Below are 20,155 nucleotides of genomic sequence, written 5' to 3' on the forward strand. Positions count from 1 at the left end.
GCACCAAGAGAAAGGCAGGGAAGAGGGTGAAAGAATGAGGGACAGTTTTAAAATGTATCTGTCACAATGAGTTGTCTCCCTCTGCTGCAAACTACCCCTCCTATCTGAGCTGAGGTGTTCAGCTGAGCTGAACCAAGCAGTGACTTTACAGCTCTAGAAATCACATCAGAAGAAACTGAAAGTAATTGAGCAGCAAAAGCTGTTAAAAATTAACCAGTAGTCGGCAAAATTCAGCACTGTGTTTGCCACAAGACAGACAGCTGTTTCCACCTCAGTCTTCCATTCAGGAGGCCCAAATTAAAAGCACATTGTACATTCAGTTCTGTGTCTGAAGACATCGTGGTACTATGGAAAGAAACCCTAAATCCTCTTGAGGAGGGCAGATGAGACGGCTTTTGCATAAACCAGTGGATGAGGTAATACACAGCTCAATCCCTCCGTTTTATTGCAAATTAAAATAACAATTCAAAGGTTCAAGTTAGTCACAGTCCTTTTAAGGGCAGTGCATTCACAGGCAAGCTGCTGACAGACTGACAATGGATCACTTGCTGGCAAAAGCCATGATTTGCTCCTGAAAGAGAAGAAAAAGAGAAGTAATTCATAAGCATGTGTTCTAGAAAGAAGCTTTAGGTACCTTCCCTTTTATATAAATGAACAGCAGTTCTTGGCCAGTCTTTCTAGCCACGTGCAGAGAACCTCTCCCTCTGTCCTAGCAAAATTAACAAAATTGTAGCATTCCTTTCCTTCCCGATTAGCACAAAACTGGTGTTACCAACAGGTTCTGTGCTCAGAAAAGAGATCTTTGTTTTTTTCTTTTAAACAGAGAAAGAGGAAAAAAATTCTGAGCACTGAAACCCCAGCATAGTCTTCCTTAATGAAGACACTGTGCCGTAGGAATGTACTGATTCTCAACTCAGGAAGTGTCTCAACTGTGACCATAACACAAAGGAAACAGGGCATCTGTGTTTAATATGAAGATGAAGAATAAATGAAAAAAATTAATATCCAGAAATGAGAATCTAATGTGGTGGTGCTTGGGAGCTTTGAGAGCAGAGGACTTAAGGAACCTCACAAAAATGCAGCAACTAGGTCAAGAGGGTGAGGAGTTTAGGCAGATAAACACAGACCCTCTGTTTGCAGTGTAAGACAAAAGCTCCTCACCACTGTCTTCCTCAGGTAATTTCCATCTTAGAGACTTGAAATTCTGCCATGAGGGAACAATTCACAAGGCAAAACAGCACAGGAACAGGTAAGCGTGGGCTGCACACTGCATCTGTGAAGCCACCCAATGTCTTAGTGAAGAGGTGTCTTCATAGGGTTGTTTTTTCTGTGCATTGCTGGACTACTATTCAAGGTTTGACATTTTAATTCCATAGCAAAATAAAGCCAAAGACTTCTGATGACCTCTAACTCCTAATTACTGATACGGAGTATAAGACACTGAGATCCTTTGTGTTCCCTTGTGCTGCAGGAAAAAAAAACCAGTCACTACTGAGCCATCAGTTATTTAGGAACTCCTCAGACCCATTCAGGACACAAACCCCCCAGTTTAAACAAGTAGTATATAAACAAAAAATGTTTCATTTAAAACAAACAAACAAATCTTTACATTTTGTGCATATTTCACAAATAGTTTTGGACAATTCCTACAGCCCTTACTGAAGTGAGATCCTTACTTTGACAGGAGGCAGGGCATTTGTTGCTTGTAATCCCCATGTCCTCAGCAACACCAGAGGAGCCAGTGTGGTGGAGTAAAGCCTTTTTAGCACATCAGTAGCAGCTATCAAGGAGACATTATGCCTCTGACGTTCTGTTTCAAACTTGAGGAGGTGTTTTAAGGAGCCTGGAAGAGATAATGGAATGCTTCTATTACACTTGCCACAAACAACTGTGCATCTTATCTATAGAGCAGTTTCCTCTGGCAACTGAAAGAGAACAAAGAAATGGTCCATCTCAATAAAGACCTCCTTCCACCAGCTAGTGCTCTTCATCTCACCACGTCTTTAATTGCCATCCTGCAGAGCTTTATTTTTTTTAAAGCGGCTTTAAGATTTGTGGGATGGAAACTGCATCCAAGAACCTTAAACTGCTCCACAGCCAGTGGACATCAGAACAGCTTTGCTTCAACAAAGCTTTCAAACACAAGACAGCAGCATGCTTAACCAGAGGTACTGCTTGTCCTGGTGGAGCAGCGAAGGCCTGTAAGACTAATCCTCTTACTGCCACTGCGTTGTCTTGGAGCCTTACCCAGGTCGCTCCCATTGAAGGCTGCTGCACTGAGGTGATGAGCTAAACATGCAATATCACCAAAACCCAGGTTTACTCCTTGTCCTGCAAGTGGGTGGACTCTGTGTGCTGCATCCCTGGAGCAAGAGAAGACAGAAATTTATTTCCCTTGAAGAAAGCCACAATGGCTGACAAACCCCAGAAGGGGGGTAGCACTCCTCACCTCTTTGCAATGAACCACCTTAGAGCAGCATATGTGCTTTATCCAGTACCTCCATGCATGCTATGCTGAACTACCTGACTGCCTCTCCAGTTGTAAGAAGCAAGACAAAGGGGAGGTAACAAAAAGCAGGTCTGAAAGGAAAAATTATAAAGAGGTGACTAGCCAAAGTCCTCTCAGATCACACATGGAACAGGCCTTAATGTTTTTGTAAGTGACCTCAGCACAACAGGAGCTCTGTCAATGGCACATTGCACAAAGTGGACAGACATGAGTATAAAGGAGAAGTGGGATGTCATTGAATAGAAACAAAATCGGGTTCTTCTATGAACAGATTTACCTGTAAAGCACAAAGACAGACATATTGATATGGGAGTCACAAAGTTAAAGAAATTAAATGAAGTTTTGATATGAAATGCAAGATCATGTACTTTACCAAGCTATAAAGCACAGAGTGCTCCCAAGCATAGAGTGGCTCGCAGGTTGGAAAGATGAAAAGTGCACGACACAGAAGTGTAGCATCCAAGAATTACTAAAAGCTACCACCATACTGCAGCCGGGGCAGAGAAGAAAGTACATGCGACCTTAGACCTAAGAAATGAGGTATTTTCCTATTTGAACAGGCCACCATACAAAAGTCTCTGACATCCCACATGGAATAATTTTTGTCATTTTGTTCAAGAAAGGTGAGTTTAAAACTCAAACTGGTGCACAAAATGGCTTGTACAATGTAAGGGGAGTACAGATCCAGCATGAGATACTGGATTGTTTCACTGGACTGTACAAACCACAAAAGGGAAATAATTATCTTTCAATTTACACAGAAAGCACAGGTAATGGGCAGAAAGCTACTCATACAAAAGGACATGAGGGCACACAGAACAAACTGGACCTGGATAAAGTCAAACTGGAAGAGTATATTATTTCTAACATCTAATTTGTTGACTGGGAGTTGCTATCCTCATGTCATTTCTAACCACATGCCACCCACTCACCCAAGGGCTACTACTGAGGACCTTACCCGATAAGAGCCACACGATGCTGGACATACTCTGTCGCGTGCCCCATTCCAAGAGGGAACATGGCTCGGCTCTCTGGATCGACTTTAGCAACACTTGGGGGCAGCTGACGGACTGCAGTGCCAGAGGGCTTCAGGAGTGAAATGGCAGAACGAAACATGGCCCCAGCAGTGTCAATGAAGTCAGAGTGGTTTATGTTGCTCCACTGAAACAGACAAACAAATCTTTGGAAGTTGACCCAAACTAGACCTATAGAAGAACTCAGCTGAAAAAAAAAAAAAATATCTGAGTTCCAAATACTGAATTTTAACCACTTGGACAAAACTATACAGTAAAAAAACCCCCTATCTTCACCATTTTAGGACATACAAGTTTCCAACTAGGGATGAGCCTACTCTTCCTACCTTTTGGAAATTTAGGTCATCTTCTGTGACTTTCAGAACTAACCCAATTCAGTCCCAAGGGGTCATCTTTTCTTTGCTAAGTGCCTTTTTAATATAATTCAGACCAGAGGAAGGAACTTCAGAATCCACTTCTCCCATTACTGTTTTTTAAGCCTTTTACCTGCCACGAGGCTGATACTCACAAAGGCAGAGTTGATGCTATCCACAAAGCTTTCCTCATCCATAGCAAGAAGCTCCGATGCATGGTCATGAGATGTAGACCAGACCAGAGAGCTGGCAGTGTCAGACAGCTAGTTTAAGAGAATGTCAAGGGTAAATATCAAGAGAAAAAGAAGCAAAAATGAATATTCAGTGCAAAGACTTCCCCACTGCCCTGCCTCACACCAGTCCCTCTGAAAATTACGGTTCCAGCCCAGCTTGTTACAAGTGGGAAATACCAAGGATAAAGTGAGACAGCAGGAGGGGAAAATGCAATAAATGAAGAGTAAAGGGCAGATGTGCAAATTCTTAAGAGACAGAACCAACACAGAAAGGCGTGGACAGAAATAAAGTTACTAGACTACAAAAATTTTTTAAAGCATTAAAAAAAATACAGAGTCACCTTACCGGAAGAAGCGCAATTGGCCCGGTGGGAAGGAACCGCTGCCATGCTACATTGTTGTCTGTGGCCTACAGTGGAAAGAAGCAAGTGGACTGCAAGCCAGATCACCCTCTTAGGTTCTGCTGCTTATGGAAGAGTCAGTTTAGCAGAATTTTACCTCAGATAAATGGAGAGTTGCCACCACAGCTGACTGGTCATACTGATGTTCAATGTTCTTAATTTCAGCTTTCTTCCGGACCACAGAATTATGACCATCCGCACCAATCTGTAAAACAGAGATGCAAAACAACTTCTTCAGCAGCTCCTAGAAAGACTAGGAGCTAGTATTTCACTCTACAAACCTCAGCCTGCATCTATACATTGTCTGTTCATTCAGAAAATAAAATTCCCCAAAAAACAAAAGAGGTGGCCCCTTCTGCTCTTCTCGAACTCAGCAGCATCTCCTTGCACCACATAGAGAGAAGGCTGTGTCCAGTGTCCCACACCCTCTCTGACAGGGTTAGCCACTCACCTCACTCTAGCACTCCACATGGGTGGAGCAGCACCCATGGAATCAGAACCAAATCCGGTGGAAAGGATTTGGGTTAGAGATGACGCCTTATCAACAGAAATAAAGAGCTTAGTTACCAGCAGCTTGGTCTGAAGTCTGCGTCCATCAACTAACTCAACTTGCACCCAAGGGCTTGTGTCACCGCTGTGGGAAGGAAGGGGCCAGGTGTACCCGACTGCTCTGCTCCTGTAGAAAACCTCCACCCGGTCTGATGGGAACACAAAGTACATGGTCACAGCATGACACAGACAGGAAAAAAGGAAACTGCTACAACAGCCACGGCCATGCATGTCTTAACAGCACCCTTGGAGCTCACCCTACAATTCTCAAGGCACCTGGGAAGAACAGATCTGGACAACCCCTTGTCACTGCCAGGCCTGCTCTGGACAAGGAGCTACAGATCTTTTAATTAAGTCCAATTTTGGAGAGACTGTGTTCTGGAGAACTATATATGCAAGTGCTTTCCTGCTCTGTAGCCTTTGGAAGTCAGATTTCTCCCTCCCTTCCCAATTCCAGAAGCTGCCAATTTCTCAAGAGTTACTTGTTAGATGAATTTCTCCCTCTCAAGACTTAGTACACACGATAGAGGGCAAGTAACTGAAAGCTATCTGCAGGAAATAAAACATTAAAGAAATTGTCCACTACCTGCTACTGCATCTAACTGTTTTGTGAGAGCAGACATAATGACATCGTTCTCCACTATGTAACCCATGTCATCTAAGTCATCTTTCTCAAAAACGATCATGGCTTCTGAACAAGCATCCCATACCTACAAAGAAAAAATACATTACATGAAACTTTGTGATAAAGAAGTGCTGTTAATTTCAGGGACTTAACAGCAAAAAGACACAGTGATTTAGAAATACAGAACTAGAGGAAACATCCTGTATTACTGTCCATTCCCAGCTACTAAAGTGCATCACATAACTAATTTCATTAAATGATTTAGCTTAAGCTCAAAAAGTAATTCCAAGTCAAGTTTTTTATCCCTACTTTCCTGTTATATAATTGACATATAAAGCTACCCTACAACCTTGCTGTAGGTTAACCCTAGCAGGCAGCTCAGCCCCACGCAACTGCTTCCTTACTCCTCTGCACTGGGATGGGGAAGAAAACTGGAAGGGTGAAAGTACAAAACTCATGGGTTGAGGTAAATGCAGTTTAATAGGAAAATCAAAAGCCACATGTGCAAGCAAAGCAAACCAAGGAATCAATTCACTGCTTCCCAAGGGCAAGCAGGTGTTCAGCCATCTCAGGAGAGCAGGGCCCCATCAAGCACAATGGTTACTTGGAAAGACGAACGCCATCACTCCAAACTTCCCTTCTTTCCTTCTTCTTTTCCTCAGCTTTTATTGCTGAGCATGACATCATATGGGTATGGAATATCAGTCAGGGTCAGCTGTCCAGCTGTGTACCCTCCCAGCTTCTTGTGCACCCCCAGCCTGCTCACTGGCAGGGCAGTGTGAGCAACAGAGACAGCCTTGGCACTGTGTAAGTGCTGCTCAGCAGTAACTAAAACATCCCTGTGTTATCAACACTGATCACAAATCCAAAACACGGCCCCACACAAGCTACTGTGAAGAGAAGTAACTCTATCCCAGCCCAACCAATACACCCTTTACCGTTATTTCCTGGCTAATTCCCATGCCTCAGTATCTACAGCTTCCATTAGGAATCCACCTCTCAGCCTGTAGCATCAAGACCCTGAGGACAGGTATTTCTGACTGCTACCCACAAAAAAGGGACAGGAATGAACGTAAGCATGACCTGCCCTTTACCATAGGAAGAAAAACCTTTGTATCATTGATGTAAGTACTTTTGAGAATTCGGAGTAGACAGACACGTGGTGTATTTGCAGCCCTAAGTCAGGCACCTGCATTCGCCGGAACGGTTTGAATCTCAGGCTGCAGACATGATCCCAGGCGCCACAACCTGAAACAGAAAAAGGACACAAATACATGGAGATACAGGTTCACATGTGACACTGAGACCAAAACAAAACTGAAGCTCGCTCCACACTCTCCTCCACCCTTCCCTGACTATGCTCAGGCTTCGCTTGCACCATCCCTAGACAGGACCAGGTCTGCCTCACAGCTCCAGAATCACATTGTTTTGCTGTTAACACAAGCCAGCAGGAAAGAAACAAGAGCTCTCCATGAACCTCTGACCTAACAGACAACTCTCACTATCCCCTCACTGGGTAATAAAACAGACACAGAAATTACCGGATAGAACATTTCTTTCTCCATAAGGAATCAAGGCTCAAATATCTCTTTAAAATGACAATTAATCCTCATTAATTGAGGACTGAGTTATTGGACTACAAAGCACTAAGCTTCTTTTGTGAATAGAACATTCCAGGTGCTGCAGAGAACACCTTACAACCTTTCACTAGCCTAATGTCACAAATATTTATATAATAACAAATCAGACCAAGATACCAGAACACAGATCCCTGTTATTAAGAGAATTCTGATTTAATAACCACAACTCAGCATGTAGAGACAAAGGCAAATAATTCTATGGAGTTTAGGATGAAGGCAGCACATGGTCAAAAGTGTTTTCGTTTAAAAAAAACCAGCTCAAATATAAATGTTAAAAATGCAAACAACAAAATCATACTTACTGCTTAGGAGGGTTGCTGATCCTGGTGAGATGGAACTGACCCTGTTACTGTAACTATCTGGCATGTAATCATATTCTTTCCTGGGACCAGCCTCCAGCAAAGCAATCTTCTTATCATGGAAGTGGATATCATGCCCTAAAATAAGCAAATACAGGCTTTGTTACAATGCTCCTGCCAAAAATCTCAAAAACAAAACACCTGAGTTTTTGTAATAAGACAGAATAAATGCAACACTTAATAAAGAAATACATTTACAATACAGGTTTTGACCAGGCAGGCAAACTTTCATATTTTAAAGCTTTATGACTACAGTCCAGTTACTGAGATGGACAACAGTTAAAGGAAGTTTTGCAGTTAAAGCAAGGATTACATATTTTCCTTTTATATAAAGCTTACATTTTTGTACAAATTTGTGCCATTTTTAAATGAAAATTCATTACTGGAGTATTAACAAGTGAAATCTGCAATGTTTACTCCATGCACAGAACACATCTTCCAGAGCCTAAACATAAATTCCCCTTTTAGGAGATCAAAATAAAACTTCTGTGATATGTAGCAATTACATTAATGTTTTCTCTGTCCTTGCATTCTGGCAATGGAATAGCACAGGCAGTTTAGACTTTAAACTTCCAGTTAAAGAGAACTGAAAAAAATGAAGACTCAAGTAAAGTGTAAAACACTGCAGCAGAGCTGGCCACGCTTGCAGCATCCCAGCCACTACAGATGCAGGAGGTACTGAGGGGAGAAGTCGTGTCCTTGCAACATCTAGAGTTTACTACTACAGCAGCCCTAAAGACAGCAGTGTTCTGGGCATATTTTCTAGATTATGTGTAGTAATAACCTCATGTCCTGAAAGGTCCCAGACCTGCTTGTCAGCCTTAGGTATCACAGCTGGAAGGGACCCTTACGCTGTCTCAAATGCACTGTGCTCTTGTTTAACAATACAAGCAGAACATAAGTTTGCAAGGTAAACCCTTATATTTGCAAAACACTTATTGCTCAGGATCTTTGATCTTCTGTGCACTATTTTCTTTATGTTTCTCTCACTACTGCACCCTTCTGAATCCATGTTGCAAATAAAGAAGCAGCCAGTACCCTCAGGATCTCTAATGATACAAAGCAAGCAGAAATACATTTTAACTTGGTATTCCAGCGTTTAAAATTCAGGGTTAGAGAATGAAACTTGGGATCAGATTAGAGGGATGGGGCACCTCTCCTACAAGTAAAGGCTGACAGAATTGGGTTTGTTCAGCCTGGAAAAGAGATGGCTTAGGGGTGACTGAATTGTGGCCTTCCAATACCTGAAGGGAGCCCACAAGAAAGACAAAAAGTGACTTTCTTTACAAGATCATGTGGTGACAAGACAAGGGGAGAATGGATTCAAACTGAAAGAGAGTAGGTTTAGATTAGATATTAGGAGGAAGTTCTTTGCTGTGAGGGTGGTGAGACCCTGGAACATGTTGCCTAGGGAAGTTGTAAATGCCGCAACCCTGGACGTGTTCAAGGCCAGGCTGGACTGGACTCAGAGCAACCTGGTCTATGGAAGGTGTTCCTGCACACAGCAGGGGGCTGGAACTAGATGACATTTAAGGTCCCTTCCAACCCATTCTATGATTCTATAATCAGAAAAGCATTTTCAGCTATGGGTGACATTATCCATCAGCTATTTAAGGATGAGCATGTTTGACAGAAACACTACAGTAATGGCTCCATTAACAGCTATGCACACATACGGACAGGGCTAGGCTCATCACTGATTAGCTCACCAAACAACTTTAAGTCAACTTTAGAGCGTCGTCATACGATGACGCAGGATCAAGGAGATCCCACAGCAGGATCCTGGACATTGAGATCCTATACACGGTTATCTCACACTGCGGGCGAGTGGGTCACAGCCTTACCCAGCACGGCGGCCATGGCGCTCCCGACCATGCCCCCGCCCGACACCACCACATCGTAGAGCGGCGGGGCGGAGGCGGCGGAGCTGAGCGGGGCGCGGGGCCCTGCCCACAGCCGCGCTCCGAGCGGGACCAGCAGCGCCCGCCCGCGCAGCGCCGCCATCGCCGCGGAACTGACGGCGGGCGGAAGTGGCGCCGCGGCACCATGACAACGGCGGGGCGCGCGTCTGATTGGCTGCCTGAGGCCAAGTGGGCGGGCCGGAGCGCCGCTGGCCGCGCCGATTGGCGCAGGTCCGGGGCCGGGGCGGGCGGGTGACGCGGCGGCCCGCGGGTGAGGCGGGGGCCCGGCCGCGGCGCTCCCGGGCGGGCAGGTTGGGGTCGAACCCCGAAACGAGCACTTCCCGATTTATTTCATTTCTTCCAGCTGCCGCGACATCCCTTCAGGCTGTAACACGCCGACTCCTGAATTTCCCGCCGCCGGGCAAGGAGCTGGGAGCATCCTCTCGGGATGGGGGGCCGGCGGTCTCCGTTAGAACCGGGCGTACCGTGCCAGGCAAAGTTATGGGGTGACCTCGGGGTGTTCGAAGAAGATGAGGAGCTGGAGGGTTTCAGAAGGGAGGCGGAAGTTCTGCGTGAGAAGCTGAGGGAGGCTCTCAGGTAGGATGATACCTGGTAAGGATAGCAGGATGGGGTGCAGGATTCCTTCTCCTTCTGGCCAGGGAGGAGGCGGAACATGAAGTCCCAAAATGCACGTGTTTAGTGCCAAAACACTGGCCACAAGTGTAGTCACAGCAGGGAGGAAGGGGTCAATAGGTGCCCACATAAGCAGCATTCATATAAAACATGAACAGCACAAATCCCCGTCTCACTCATCAGCTAATCACGCTTAACATGTGCCAGCAGATCACACACATTTCTATCCAGCATCCAGTCTTCAGAGCTATGGTCTTTCCAAGGTCGAGCTCCCAGATGTCTTTCCTTGTGGTTAGTCTAGTTTGACATTCACTAGCAGGTCATACACGCATGCTCTCACAAAGGAAATAGTTTATGAAGAAGAAGAGGCTGCAGCAATCATCAGTAAGTGTACTGACCAGGAGTCTGTTCACACATGATCCGCACCTTCTGTTTCCCCGCTTTTTTTTTTCCCTTTCCTGTTCTTGGTCCACTCTGGTTCACCTTGATCCTTCCTTTTGCCTGCATTTATTCCTTCCCATAAATCTCCTAAGTTGCACTCACTTTCACAATTACCCTCAGACATCCTTATGAGAAGTTCGCTATTTTAATGAGACCCAGTATAGCCTCAGGTGGGTTTTTTTCTTATTATCAATAATATGGTCATCTTCTCAGGTACAAAGTTTCCAGCTGAACCTCTCAAGCATCACACTAAAGCAGCTTCTTGTAATGACATTCCCATCAGCATCCCGGGAATGCTAGTGTTTGATACTGTTTGTTAGGATTTGTGCATCTGTGTGCCTAACTGATTGCCTCTCCTGCGTTTGTCTGTTATGTTGAGTAGCTATTAGCAAGATAACCTTAAAGTTGGAACTTTTTGGTTTGCTTGTGGCCTTTTTGGCAATAGAGTGCTAGCAGCATAATAAATTGCATGACAAAGCTAAGTAGGCCTAACTTCCATTTTATACATGGAAAACAAAACAAGCACAGCTGTGCTCACAAACTTTGGTAGCAAAGCAAAATATGAAGCCTGAGAATGACAAACCCTAGGCCTGTCTTTTAACAACCAGCTCAGGCTATGGTGTCTTTCTCTAATAGTGTCTCCCTTCTTTTAACTCTGTTTTTTAATAATTTCAACTTATTTCCCCTTCATAATGTCTTTGTCTCAGTCATACATCTGGTAACATAAGGCAGTCCAGTTCTTTGACCGACCTCACCTCGGACAGTACCTGGGATCAGCAAAAGCCTCACTTGTTTCCTAAATCCCGCTTGAGGCCAAAAAGCGCTTCATCTCCCTGGATTCCTTCCATCACCATCCCTCAGCCTTTCAAAATGACACTGCGGGAAGCTCGCAAAAAGTCCGAGTTGATGAAGTCATACATGTTTCTTGAACTAGACAAAGAGAGAGACAAAAGGCAAAGCCAGGATGAAGCTGAATGTCAGAAACAATTCCGGGCACAGCCTGTACCTGCCCATGTGTTTCTGCCCCTTTATCAGGAAATAATGGAGCAGAATGAGATTCGCAGGCAAGCAGCAACACAGAAAAGAAAGGAGCTGCTACTTTCAACACAGAGGCCCTTCAGTTTTCTGGAGAAGGAAGAGAAAAAGAAAGAAGCTATCAGACAAAAATTCCTGGCAGCAGCAACCCCAAATGAGAGCTCCAAACAGAAGCAAGCCAGTAAAAAAGTTCCTAAATCTACTTATGACTCACTTCTTGGAGATAAACTCAAAGGTAACATGCCAGGGCTCTTTCTGTAAAAGCACCTCCCTGCCTGTCCCCCTGCTGTCTCCTCCATGCTGGGAGGTAAGATCATGGCCTATAGGGCATCACTTGGAGCATAAGGCCAGTGTCATTACATCCCCTGGTGTTGTTGAGTCTCCTGTGTGTCTCTCGTCCTTACATTTTGTATAGATACCCTTGCAGTAGAGTGCCCTAAGTTTAGTAGTCCTGTATCAGTGTCAGCAGCAGCAGTTCTGTTCTACTCCCCAGAAAACATGGGCACATTGAGCTCTTCAGACAGATTTCCATACCTGTTTTGCTGCAGGTCATGACAGTTTGGGAATCTTTCCCTGCACTGGATTCCATACCTTTGGTTACACTAAAGGGACTGAGATGGTTTGTGGCACAAACACGAAGACAGATGTAGTGCCATAGGTCTCCAAGGTCCATGCAGTATCTTAGATCTGACAGTTTTACTCCTACCCAAGTGATCCATTCTGCACAGAACCCTTAGGAGAGGAGAACAATATCTCCTGAGCCCACATCAGGCAATTAGTTTGGTTCTAAGTGATAGTGTAGTAGTCGTCTCTCCTGCCATTCTCTGATGTTTCCAGTTGCCTTCTCACTTGCACTGGCTTAAGTGCTACAACAGGGGAAGTATGTGCCAGGACCATTCTAGTCAGAAGGACAGCCAAGGAAATGTTACTGATGCTTGCTTGCTTTCAGATAGTTTAAGCCACCACAGTTGAAACTTTGAAGTAAGCAATACAGACTTCATACTTGAATGTGGGAACTAAGCCAGTGGTTAATGATTCTCATGGCTTTTCTCATCCTTTTCTCTTTTTTTACTGTTTCCCAGCGATTTCTTCTTGAGGATACACCAGTTCAGTTTTCATCAGAAAACATTCTGTTGGGGTGTACTAACCTAAATAGACTAGAAAGGTAAAAGGCGGCAAAGGACAAACCATTGTTCCATTTCTATCTGGTATATAAGAAGGGAGGAGAAATGAACATTTCGTACTTCAGTCAATGAAAACCTATAGATGCAAAACCATCTTATTTTACAAACAGCAGTATTGAATTTTTTTTCCTAAAAGCAAAAAAACAACCCCCAGCCCACTGTCTGCATTTTCACAAATATTTAGTCCTGCACAGGGAAGGACTTCACTTTGATGCTATAATCTGAAACATAGTCTTCCTATGGAAAGTTTGTCATGAAAGTCACAAAACGTGATCCATCCATCAGATGTTCCTTACTTAAAAGGTTTTCCAATATAGACAATTACTGCTGGAGATTACATAGAAAAGCCATCATCTGTTACAAGTATAGTTGAACAACTTGTTTGTACCACACAGTCAACATAATGACTGTAAGTCCCATATAAAAAGTAGAACCTTGATTAACACTTCTGCAAGACAAAGGGCACAAGTTACCTGGTACCCCTCAGAATAGAAGAAGACCTGTCCAGTTATTGCTCCAATAAGTAAAAGAGATATCTAAAAATTAATGCCTAAGAAAGAGACCCTACCATGGTTTTAGTGGTATTGATGCCTTTTCCCGGTCTTAAAATCAAGAGTCATACACGGTTAGAAGGGGAAAAGGGATTTTACCTTGGTATTTATTTTAAGGATCCTTAGGTGCACATGTCCAGGTCATATGCATCGAGATGCACCCCGCCGAGTGTGCCCCCAAAGATCGGGTATAACATTATAGGTGTTACTAATTAGCATATCTATCAAAGATTCCCCAGTGAGAGGCTCAAGTGAGCCCCCCTCCCCAACGAGCCTTCCCCTGGATGGTTCTATCTTGGTTTACAGAATGTGTTCTGGAGAGGACCTTGGGGTCTGGGGCACACTGATCCCTAGCTACGAAACTTTTAAAATGTTAAGTCTCTTAGCTTGACAAACAAGTCCAAGAATGTAGGCAAAAAGCACCAGGAATACAGAAGTTGTAAAAAGGTATAACGGGTATAAAAGGCAAAAAATCTTCATGGCATCAGTATCTTTGAATTATTTTTCCCTGGGAGGCAGAGGAGAGAGGGGCTGAAAAGGGGGGGAAGGAGAACACAGGATGTTTGGTCTTTCCTGTATGTGTAGCTGCCATCATAATGGAAAGTGTAGACTTGGGCAGTGGCAGTTTCACAGCCTTTTTTGTCAGTCATAATCTTCTCATTGCTTTCCTTTTGATCCTTTAGAAGCTGAACTCTACAGGGAAATCCGTATTCAAATGAGAGCAAATTATTTGCTCAAGAGCTCCGTAGCTCCTATAGATACCAGCAACTGTCGGAGAGAGCCTCAGTCCCGAACTGCCACCAGAACTAAGCAGGAAAGACTTGGCTTCTTACAGGACAAAAGTTTCAGCTTCAAGCCAAAGATTAATCCAACAATACCAGATTTTGAAGAACTTTACTGGGCATTTCAGAGGAAAACAGTAAGGAGACAAGAAATCAAAGAGCCAACTCGTAATAAGCCATTCAAGCTAAGAACCTCCAATCTCCATGCCAGGCAGAGGCAGGCTAATGAAAAGACAAAGGTGAGATACCTGGATATTTCTGTGGTACTGCTTTCTCCTGTCAAGATACCAACTTCTTAAGTTTATAGCATTTAATTATGAATGCTTAACATCCTGTGACCTGTGCCTTGTATTGAGAGTACTGCAAAAGTCTAGGCAAAACAAGAGAACAAAATTCTACACAAAGAGATGAGCTATGACAGCTAAGGCTCAGACACCCTTTCATAGCTCTAATCATGTCTCCTTCCCCTTGTCCCTCAGCCCATCCACATGTAAATCTCTGCTGATGGAAGAGAGAAGAATGAGTGCATTCTCATACCCCATCTGTTCTCTTTGGTAGGCAAATAACAGAGGAGATTCTGTACTAGCAGCTGTCTGTGAACACACACACTGAATGAAGTTTGATTTTTTTCAGGATTCTCAGAAGCTTTCCAAGGTTTCAGTGCAAAAAAGTCAGTCTCTGCCTGGACTTTCCTCTCTCTCTTCCAACACCCTTCCTGTGCATATTACAGATGCAACTAGAAAGAGGGAATCAGCTATCAGGTAGGTAGAAAAGTTTGTCTGCAAGACCATACAACTACTGACCAAAATGGAGGAAAAAACATCAGTGTTTTTGCTCATCACATCAACTACATCAACAACACATTTCCTAAATGTTTCTCTGTCTTCTTTCTTTGCTAAGTCTTCCTCTGTCTCCCAGTTGCTTTGGGAACTGCACACTTGTATAGCTGAAATTTTGCTTTTTCTCCTTAGAGGACTACAAAAGTGAAATTCCCAGCTAGCATGTGGTCTGGCATTCCACAGTGGGCTTATCAGTAACTTTTTTTTCTATATAGATATGCCCAAGATAACAAAAAGGAAGGGGACAAAGAAGGAATTTATTGGCTGGAGAAACAGAAAATGAAATGTCAAGCTATGCAAAAGTCTGTGAACAGCCGAGCAAAAGCACTGGATCCTCATAAAAGTTTGGAGGAAACACAAAAGGAGAAGTCAAAACAGAATCGGTCAGTATCCTACTCTGCACAGAAATAACTGTTTGCTCCACTAACTGAGGATCATCAGATAACTCTTTAGGACAAAATGGGTGTAAAAACATTCCTAGTCTAACCTTTTTTGGCTGTTATATCCATTCTACATTCATTTGGATTTCTTGAGAATTCCACACTACTCCTTCCATACAGAGCCATTTCCTTTAGATTAACATTTGTAGAAACTAATTTGTACAAACCAGTCAACTGTAAGGTGTAACTTGGTAAAGAGCACATAAGAGACAAGGTTTTCTAAAAATGTGAACACTGTTTCCTTGCTTACAGTCTAGTAGAAGAGCTTTGCTAATAGGTCCATAACTTGTCAGTAATTGAGGTTTTTCTCCCAGCATTCAGAATCAAGAGAATTACCAAAGTGATTTAAAGAATGAAATAGTCACTGAGAATTCATCATTCCTGATCAACTATAGTCAGAGGGAACCTATAGTAGACAGGCAATTTTTCCATTTCAGGCAAAATATGCAAGACAGAACAAAAGAATACAGAAAGGAGCTGGAAGAAATGCAGCTGCGAGTCAAGAACAGACCATACCTCTTTGAACAGGTCACCAAGGTAACTGATCAAAGTCCCAGAGTGTTTCTGGGCAATAGGTAAATTGTCTTTCATTTAAGACAGCCATTAAGAAATCTAGTCTCAAATTAATTTGTGGGTATGAAGGTACAAATGGTTGCATAGTCTCTGGACTGCACTCAAAATAACACATGGAAAAGCCACCAAAGTATAACTTAAATTCCTTCCTACCACTTGAAAAAAACATTCAGGCTTATTTCTAGGGACTTGCCCATTCCTAGTATGTACTGCAATCACAGTATATGGTCTGATCAAAATCAAGGCCTTATCACACCAGAAATTAAATAAATACCTATTCTGCACCTGAATACCATAGACTAGAGTCTAGAGATGCAAAACTTTTTTCTTAAAACCCTCTCCAGTTAAACACCTTTTCTTTGTACCTCTACTGCTGTGGAAGAACATTAATGATGGTTACATCATTTTTATCACGTGCATTCAGCACATCTCATCCATCACGCAGTACCAGCTACAAATCTGTATTGCACCTGAGCTGTAGATACAATCTGTACTGTATCATTTTCCCTGGGTTTTCTCTTTCAGTTCGATGTCCTTGCAGGAGTTACAGCTGGTTAGAGACATAGTGACAATACATTGACAATATGCTGATTTAAAATTTCTCAACAGCAAGTAGCCTCCTCGGTCAGGCTGTCTGTTCTGATAATGGAGGCAGAGAACACACGTGTGATAAATATTGGTAACATTTCTCTGTACCAGATTGGTAAGAATTATCAATTGTGTTCACTCATGTTGATACTAGGTTTCTATCCTTCCATGTAGAACTCCTTAGTCTTTATGAACTGGCCAGTCCTTCTGGAAAACCCTCATCTCAGACTACATAGATTTGCAAGGTTCATTTGGAAGCAATGAGGATATAGGACCCAAGATGCTTGTTTTTTAATTGAGCTGATATGAAGCTATTTCACAGGCACTCTCCATTTATTAACTCCACTGTTGTTAGTTCTTACCAATTACGAGCAAACATGCTTCCAGGATTTCCCACAACTCTTTTTTTGCACATGTGTTTGATTTGAGTGTCAGAGTTAGGACTCAGACACAAGTATACTAGTCTGGTAAGACTGGAATGTGGTAGAAGGAAGAGAACAGAAGAAGGAAGAGAAAAGAGAACTGAAGCAGGAAAGGGTGAGCTCTGGCTTTGAGAGATGTTAGACATTGTCCTAGTATTCAGTTTTGATACTGTAGGGATTACAAAAATTTTGGACAGGAAGTTTTGTTGTTATCTTGTCCCCATTAGGAGTGTCAGATATGCACTTTAAAACAAGTTGACTGTTACAAGGAATCCCCAGCTCTATGTATTTACTGTTTAAGTTTTGATTTCACAGCATGATGCTCGTCGAGGAGCAGAGCGTCGCTACAGACGCACCCTCCAGCAGGTTGGCCTAAGCGAAGAATTTGTAAAGAAAAAAGGGAAAGATGCCACTGACCTGCTGCAAGAAGAATCTGGTGTTCACAGGTAATAAAAACAATGCAGCACAGCTCTTTTGTCTGTCACTAAAAATACTTTCCTTGTTCATTAATGCATTCCAGTTTCTATAATCTAATGTAGGAAAAATTAAATTAACTTCACTGCTCTTATTTAAAGCATTGTGGCTTCTCTCTCTGAATTCCTATGGCTGCACCCTATTTCATATGCACGGGGCAAACCATTTCTGGTATTAGACAATCACTGTTTCTGCAGACTGCCTGAGGCTCGGGGCGAAAAGGACGACTGTATGGAACAGGAAGGAGTACCTCAGGAGGAACAGAGTGGAAAGGAAGTGGCAACATAAAAGCTCACAGAAGAATCCATCAATTCTTTTTGAATCTTGACCTTTTTTTGTTCAAGATTCTCCAGGTTAAGCCTCAGGAACTTAATAGTTTAAGCTGACACCTAAGAAGTGCTGTGGGGTGAGATGGGAGAATTTAGTAAAGCAGCTGTTGTTTAGAGCATGTCTTGTTCAGCCCAGCAAACCCTGCAGCCTCCCTCAGTCTTCGAAACTGTCCCTTGCGTGAGCTGTTTCCCTTTAATGAGCAACAAGACAATTTAAAGAGGTTGAAGCACTATCTTTGGATAAAAGCAGATATGAAAGATTGAAGAGGTGCATTCTCTAGTATCAGCTCCTTGCATTCATGCCACAGAAGCACACAGGAAAGGGAGAACGCCTTCCACTGTCCTAAACCTTGTTTTAGACACACATCTAGTAGAATGCTTTCAAACAAGATGTTTCTACAAAAACAATATCAGGATTTGACCTACCTTGGGAGAAGACTCAAAGGGAAGTAAGTCTTTCTCTGGTGTTTTCATTCACTCGCTACCAGCTTTGCTCCTTCCTCCCACTGGTAAGAAGCAATAGTCTTCCTATATTAAAAATCTCCTATGTTTCGTGATTTGAAAGTGTTTCAACATCTTACCAATTGAGCTCATTAATTTGGCCCAAAAACAACCAAAGTTATGAAGAAGGTTGTAATTAAACAGTGCATCACTTCAAATTATTGTTGTCCTAATTGTATGATTATGATATCAAAGATGGATTTTGGAGGAAAAAAAGATTGTGTATTACCTGCCAGCATGTCATACTCAAATGCCCAGTGCATCTTGAATGGTGTATTTCACACTTTAGTGATCTCCCTTTAGCTGACACTAACAGCCATTTCAAAAACAAAAATCCTTGCCACCTGGAATGTTTTCTGAGAATTTTGCACTTTGACATTAAAATATTTTAAAATGGATACCATGTTTCTGTATTGCTCAATTTTTCTTATCTATCTTCTTTTCCTCACTTACTTAAATAGAATCTGTGTCTCTTTTTGTCACCTCAATCCTTTTTTCCTTACACTGTAACAACACAGCCTTATCATCAAAATCAGAAATCCAGTATCTGTAAGAGCTACCACATTAGACAAAGATATAAAACTGAAATAATCACATTTTTAATCATAACAAAGTATTAAATCCAAGAATTTGTGGCCCAGAGGTTTCACACTGCTACGTTACAGGCTGAATGCACTGGACTGCAGCAGTCCTCGTTTGCGACTCAGTTTCCGCACTGAGAGCGGGCGTAAGCACCTCGGAGGGTTCCAGGAAGCCTCTTACCAGTGTAGCAGTTCCTGCATAGGTTTAATTGCATAGGACATACAGAGGCTGTTCTTTCTCTGGGTACCCCCTGGAAAAGAGCAGTGATGTAACCATATTGTCACCATGCCTTGCCCACATTGAAAGAGGAAAGAAAGAAGATTACTTCCATGCTCGAAGTCTGTGGTTTAAAGCCTCTTTGTATGGATATATTTGGAGCAGTGGGACTGAAATTTTAATACATACATTTTAAGGCGTATTTACTAAAACTGGTTGCTAATTTCCATAATAATAGTTAATGGTGCTGAAAAAAGACATTTCCAAGTATGTGAAGTGTAAGGGGAAACCCTAAGAAAGGAGGAACAAAAGTTTTGACTTTAAATTATTATGCCATATTCTTTTAACAAATACTAAGGTGACATGCATGAATATAATAACAAATAAATTAAAGTCTTCATATTGGTCCCTAAACAGAAATTGCTGAAATGTGATGAAAGTAAAAGCATCAAACTAAGTAACTGAAACTCACATCTCTCTTGCTAAACAAAGTTTTGTTCTGAAAGGAAGATTACATTTCTGTAATCCTAAAAGAGATCTGTAATCTCTTAATATGTCTCAAAAGTGGTATGGAAATAAAGAGTTTCAACTGTGGTTCTGGATTTTTGCATTTTATGAAAATATTTGGTTATATTCAGTTACAGGATCTACAGGCTGTTCAGCTAACCTACAAAAATACTGTAGAAAAGAAGACACCTCACTGGAGCATCTCCCATGAATTGCCAAGGTGGCAGCCAAACTGCATCAGACTTTGATTCCTAGGTACCTGGTGGAGCTTCTGCAGAAACCTCCAGGTTACAATACCTGTACCAGCAGCAGCACTACCTTTCCATTCAGCTAGGGAGCAATATAAACTCTAGGCATTCTCTTTGCATAGAGGCTATCACAGACACGTGGTACCTTAGCAAAACTCTGCATTCTCAGTAATGCCAGTTCTGAAGAAAGCCTTTAAGTTAACAAA

General features: G+C 42.6%; 2 protein-coding genes across 8 annotated transcripts; one reads left to right on the forward strand and one right to left on the reverse strand.

Moving 5' to 3' along the window:
- Positions 1 to 422: 422 nt before the first annotated feature.
- COQ6 (coenzyme Q6, monooxygenase) lies at positions 423 to 9,707 on the reverse strand. Its single transcript, XM_048308300.1, has 12 exons — positions 9,548 to 9,707; positions 7,647 to 7,781; positions 6,894 to 6,952; positions 5,666 to 5,789; positions 5,098 to 5,228; positions 4,628 to 4,735; positions 4,476 to 4,538; positions 4,052 to 4,159; positions 3,468 to 3,670; positions 2,248 to 2,363; positions 1,677 to 1,843; positions 423 to 571 (listed from the first exon to the last, which is right to left on the reverse strand). Exons 1-12 carry the CDS (start codon positions 9,705 to 9,707, stop codon positions 542 to 544), a joined length of 1,404 nt encoding a protein of 467 aa, XP_048164257.1. The 3' UTR covers positions 423 to 541.
- Positions 9,708 to 9,837: 130 nt separating this feature from the next.
- FAM161B (FAM161 centrosomal protein B) lies at positions 9,838 to 19,788 on the forward strand. Of its 7 annotated transcripts, XM_048306591.1 has the most exons (9): positions 9,838 to 9,875; positions 9,969 to 10,201; positions 11,386 to 11,948; positions 14,132 to 14,469; positions 14,864 to 14,991; positions 15,285 to 15,452; positions 15,947 to 16,046; positions 17,408 to 17,538; positions 17,668 to 19,788. In XM_048306591.1, exons 2-9 carry the CDS (start codon positions 10,053 to 10,055, stop codon positions 17,852 to 17,854), a joined length of 1,764 nt encoding a protein of 587 aa, XP_048162548.1. In that variant the 5' UTR covers positions 9,838 to 9,875; positions 9,969 to 10,052; the 3' UTR covers positions 17,855 to 19,788. The 7 variants fall into 7 exon arrangements, 4 of the variants coding, with proteins under 4 accessions (XP_048162548.1, XP_048162547.1, XP_048162549.1 ...); XR_007204173.1 differs by lacking the exon at positions 9,838 to 9,875 and having other exon boundaries at positions 9,883 to 10,201; positions 15,947 to 16,084; positions 17,764 to 17,854; XR_007204175.1 differs by lacking the exon at positions 9,838 to 9,875 and having other exon boundaries at positions 9,883 to 10,201; positions 15,947 to 16,084; positions 17,745 to 17,823.
- The last annotated feature ends 367 nt before the right edge of the window (positions 19,789 to 20,155 follow it).

This window comes from Corvus hawaiiensis, chromosome 6 (genome assembly GCF_020740725.1).
Source record: "Corvus hawaiiensis isolate bCorHaw1 chromosome 6, bCorHaw1.pri.cur, whole genome shotgun sequence".
NCBI lineage: Eukaryota > Metazoa > Chordata > Aves > Passeriformes > Corvidae > Corvus > Corvus hawaiiensis.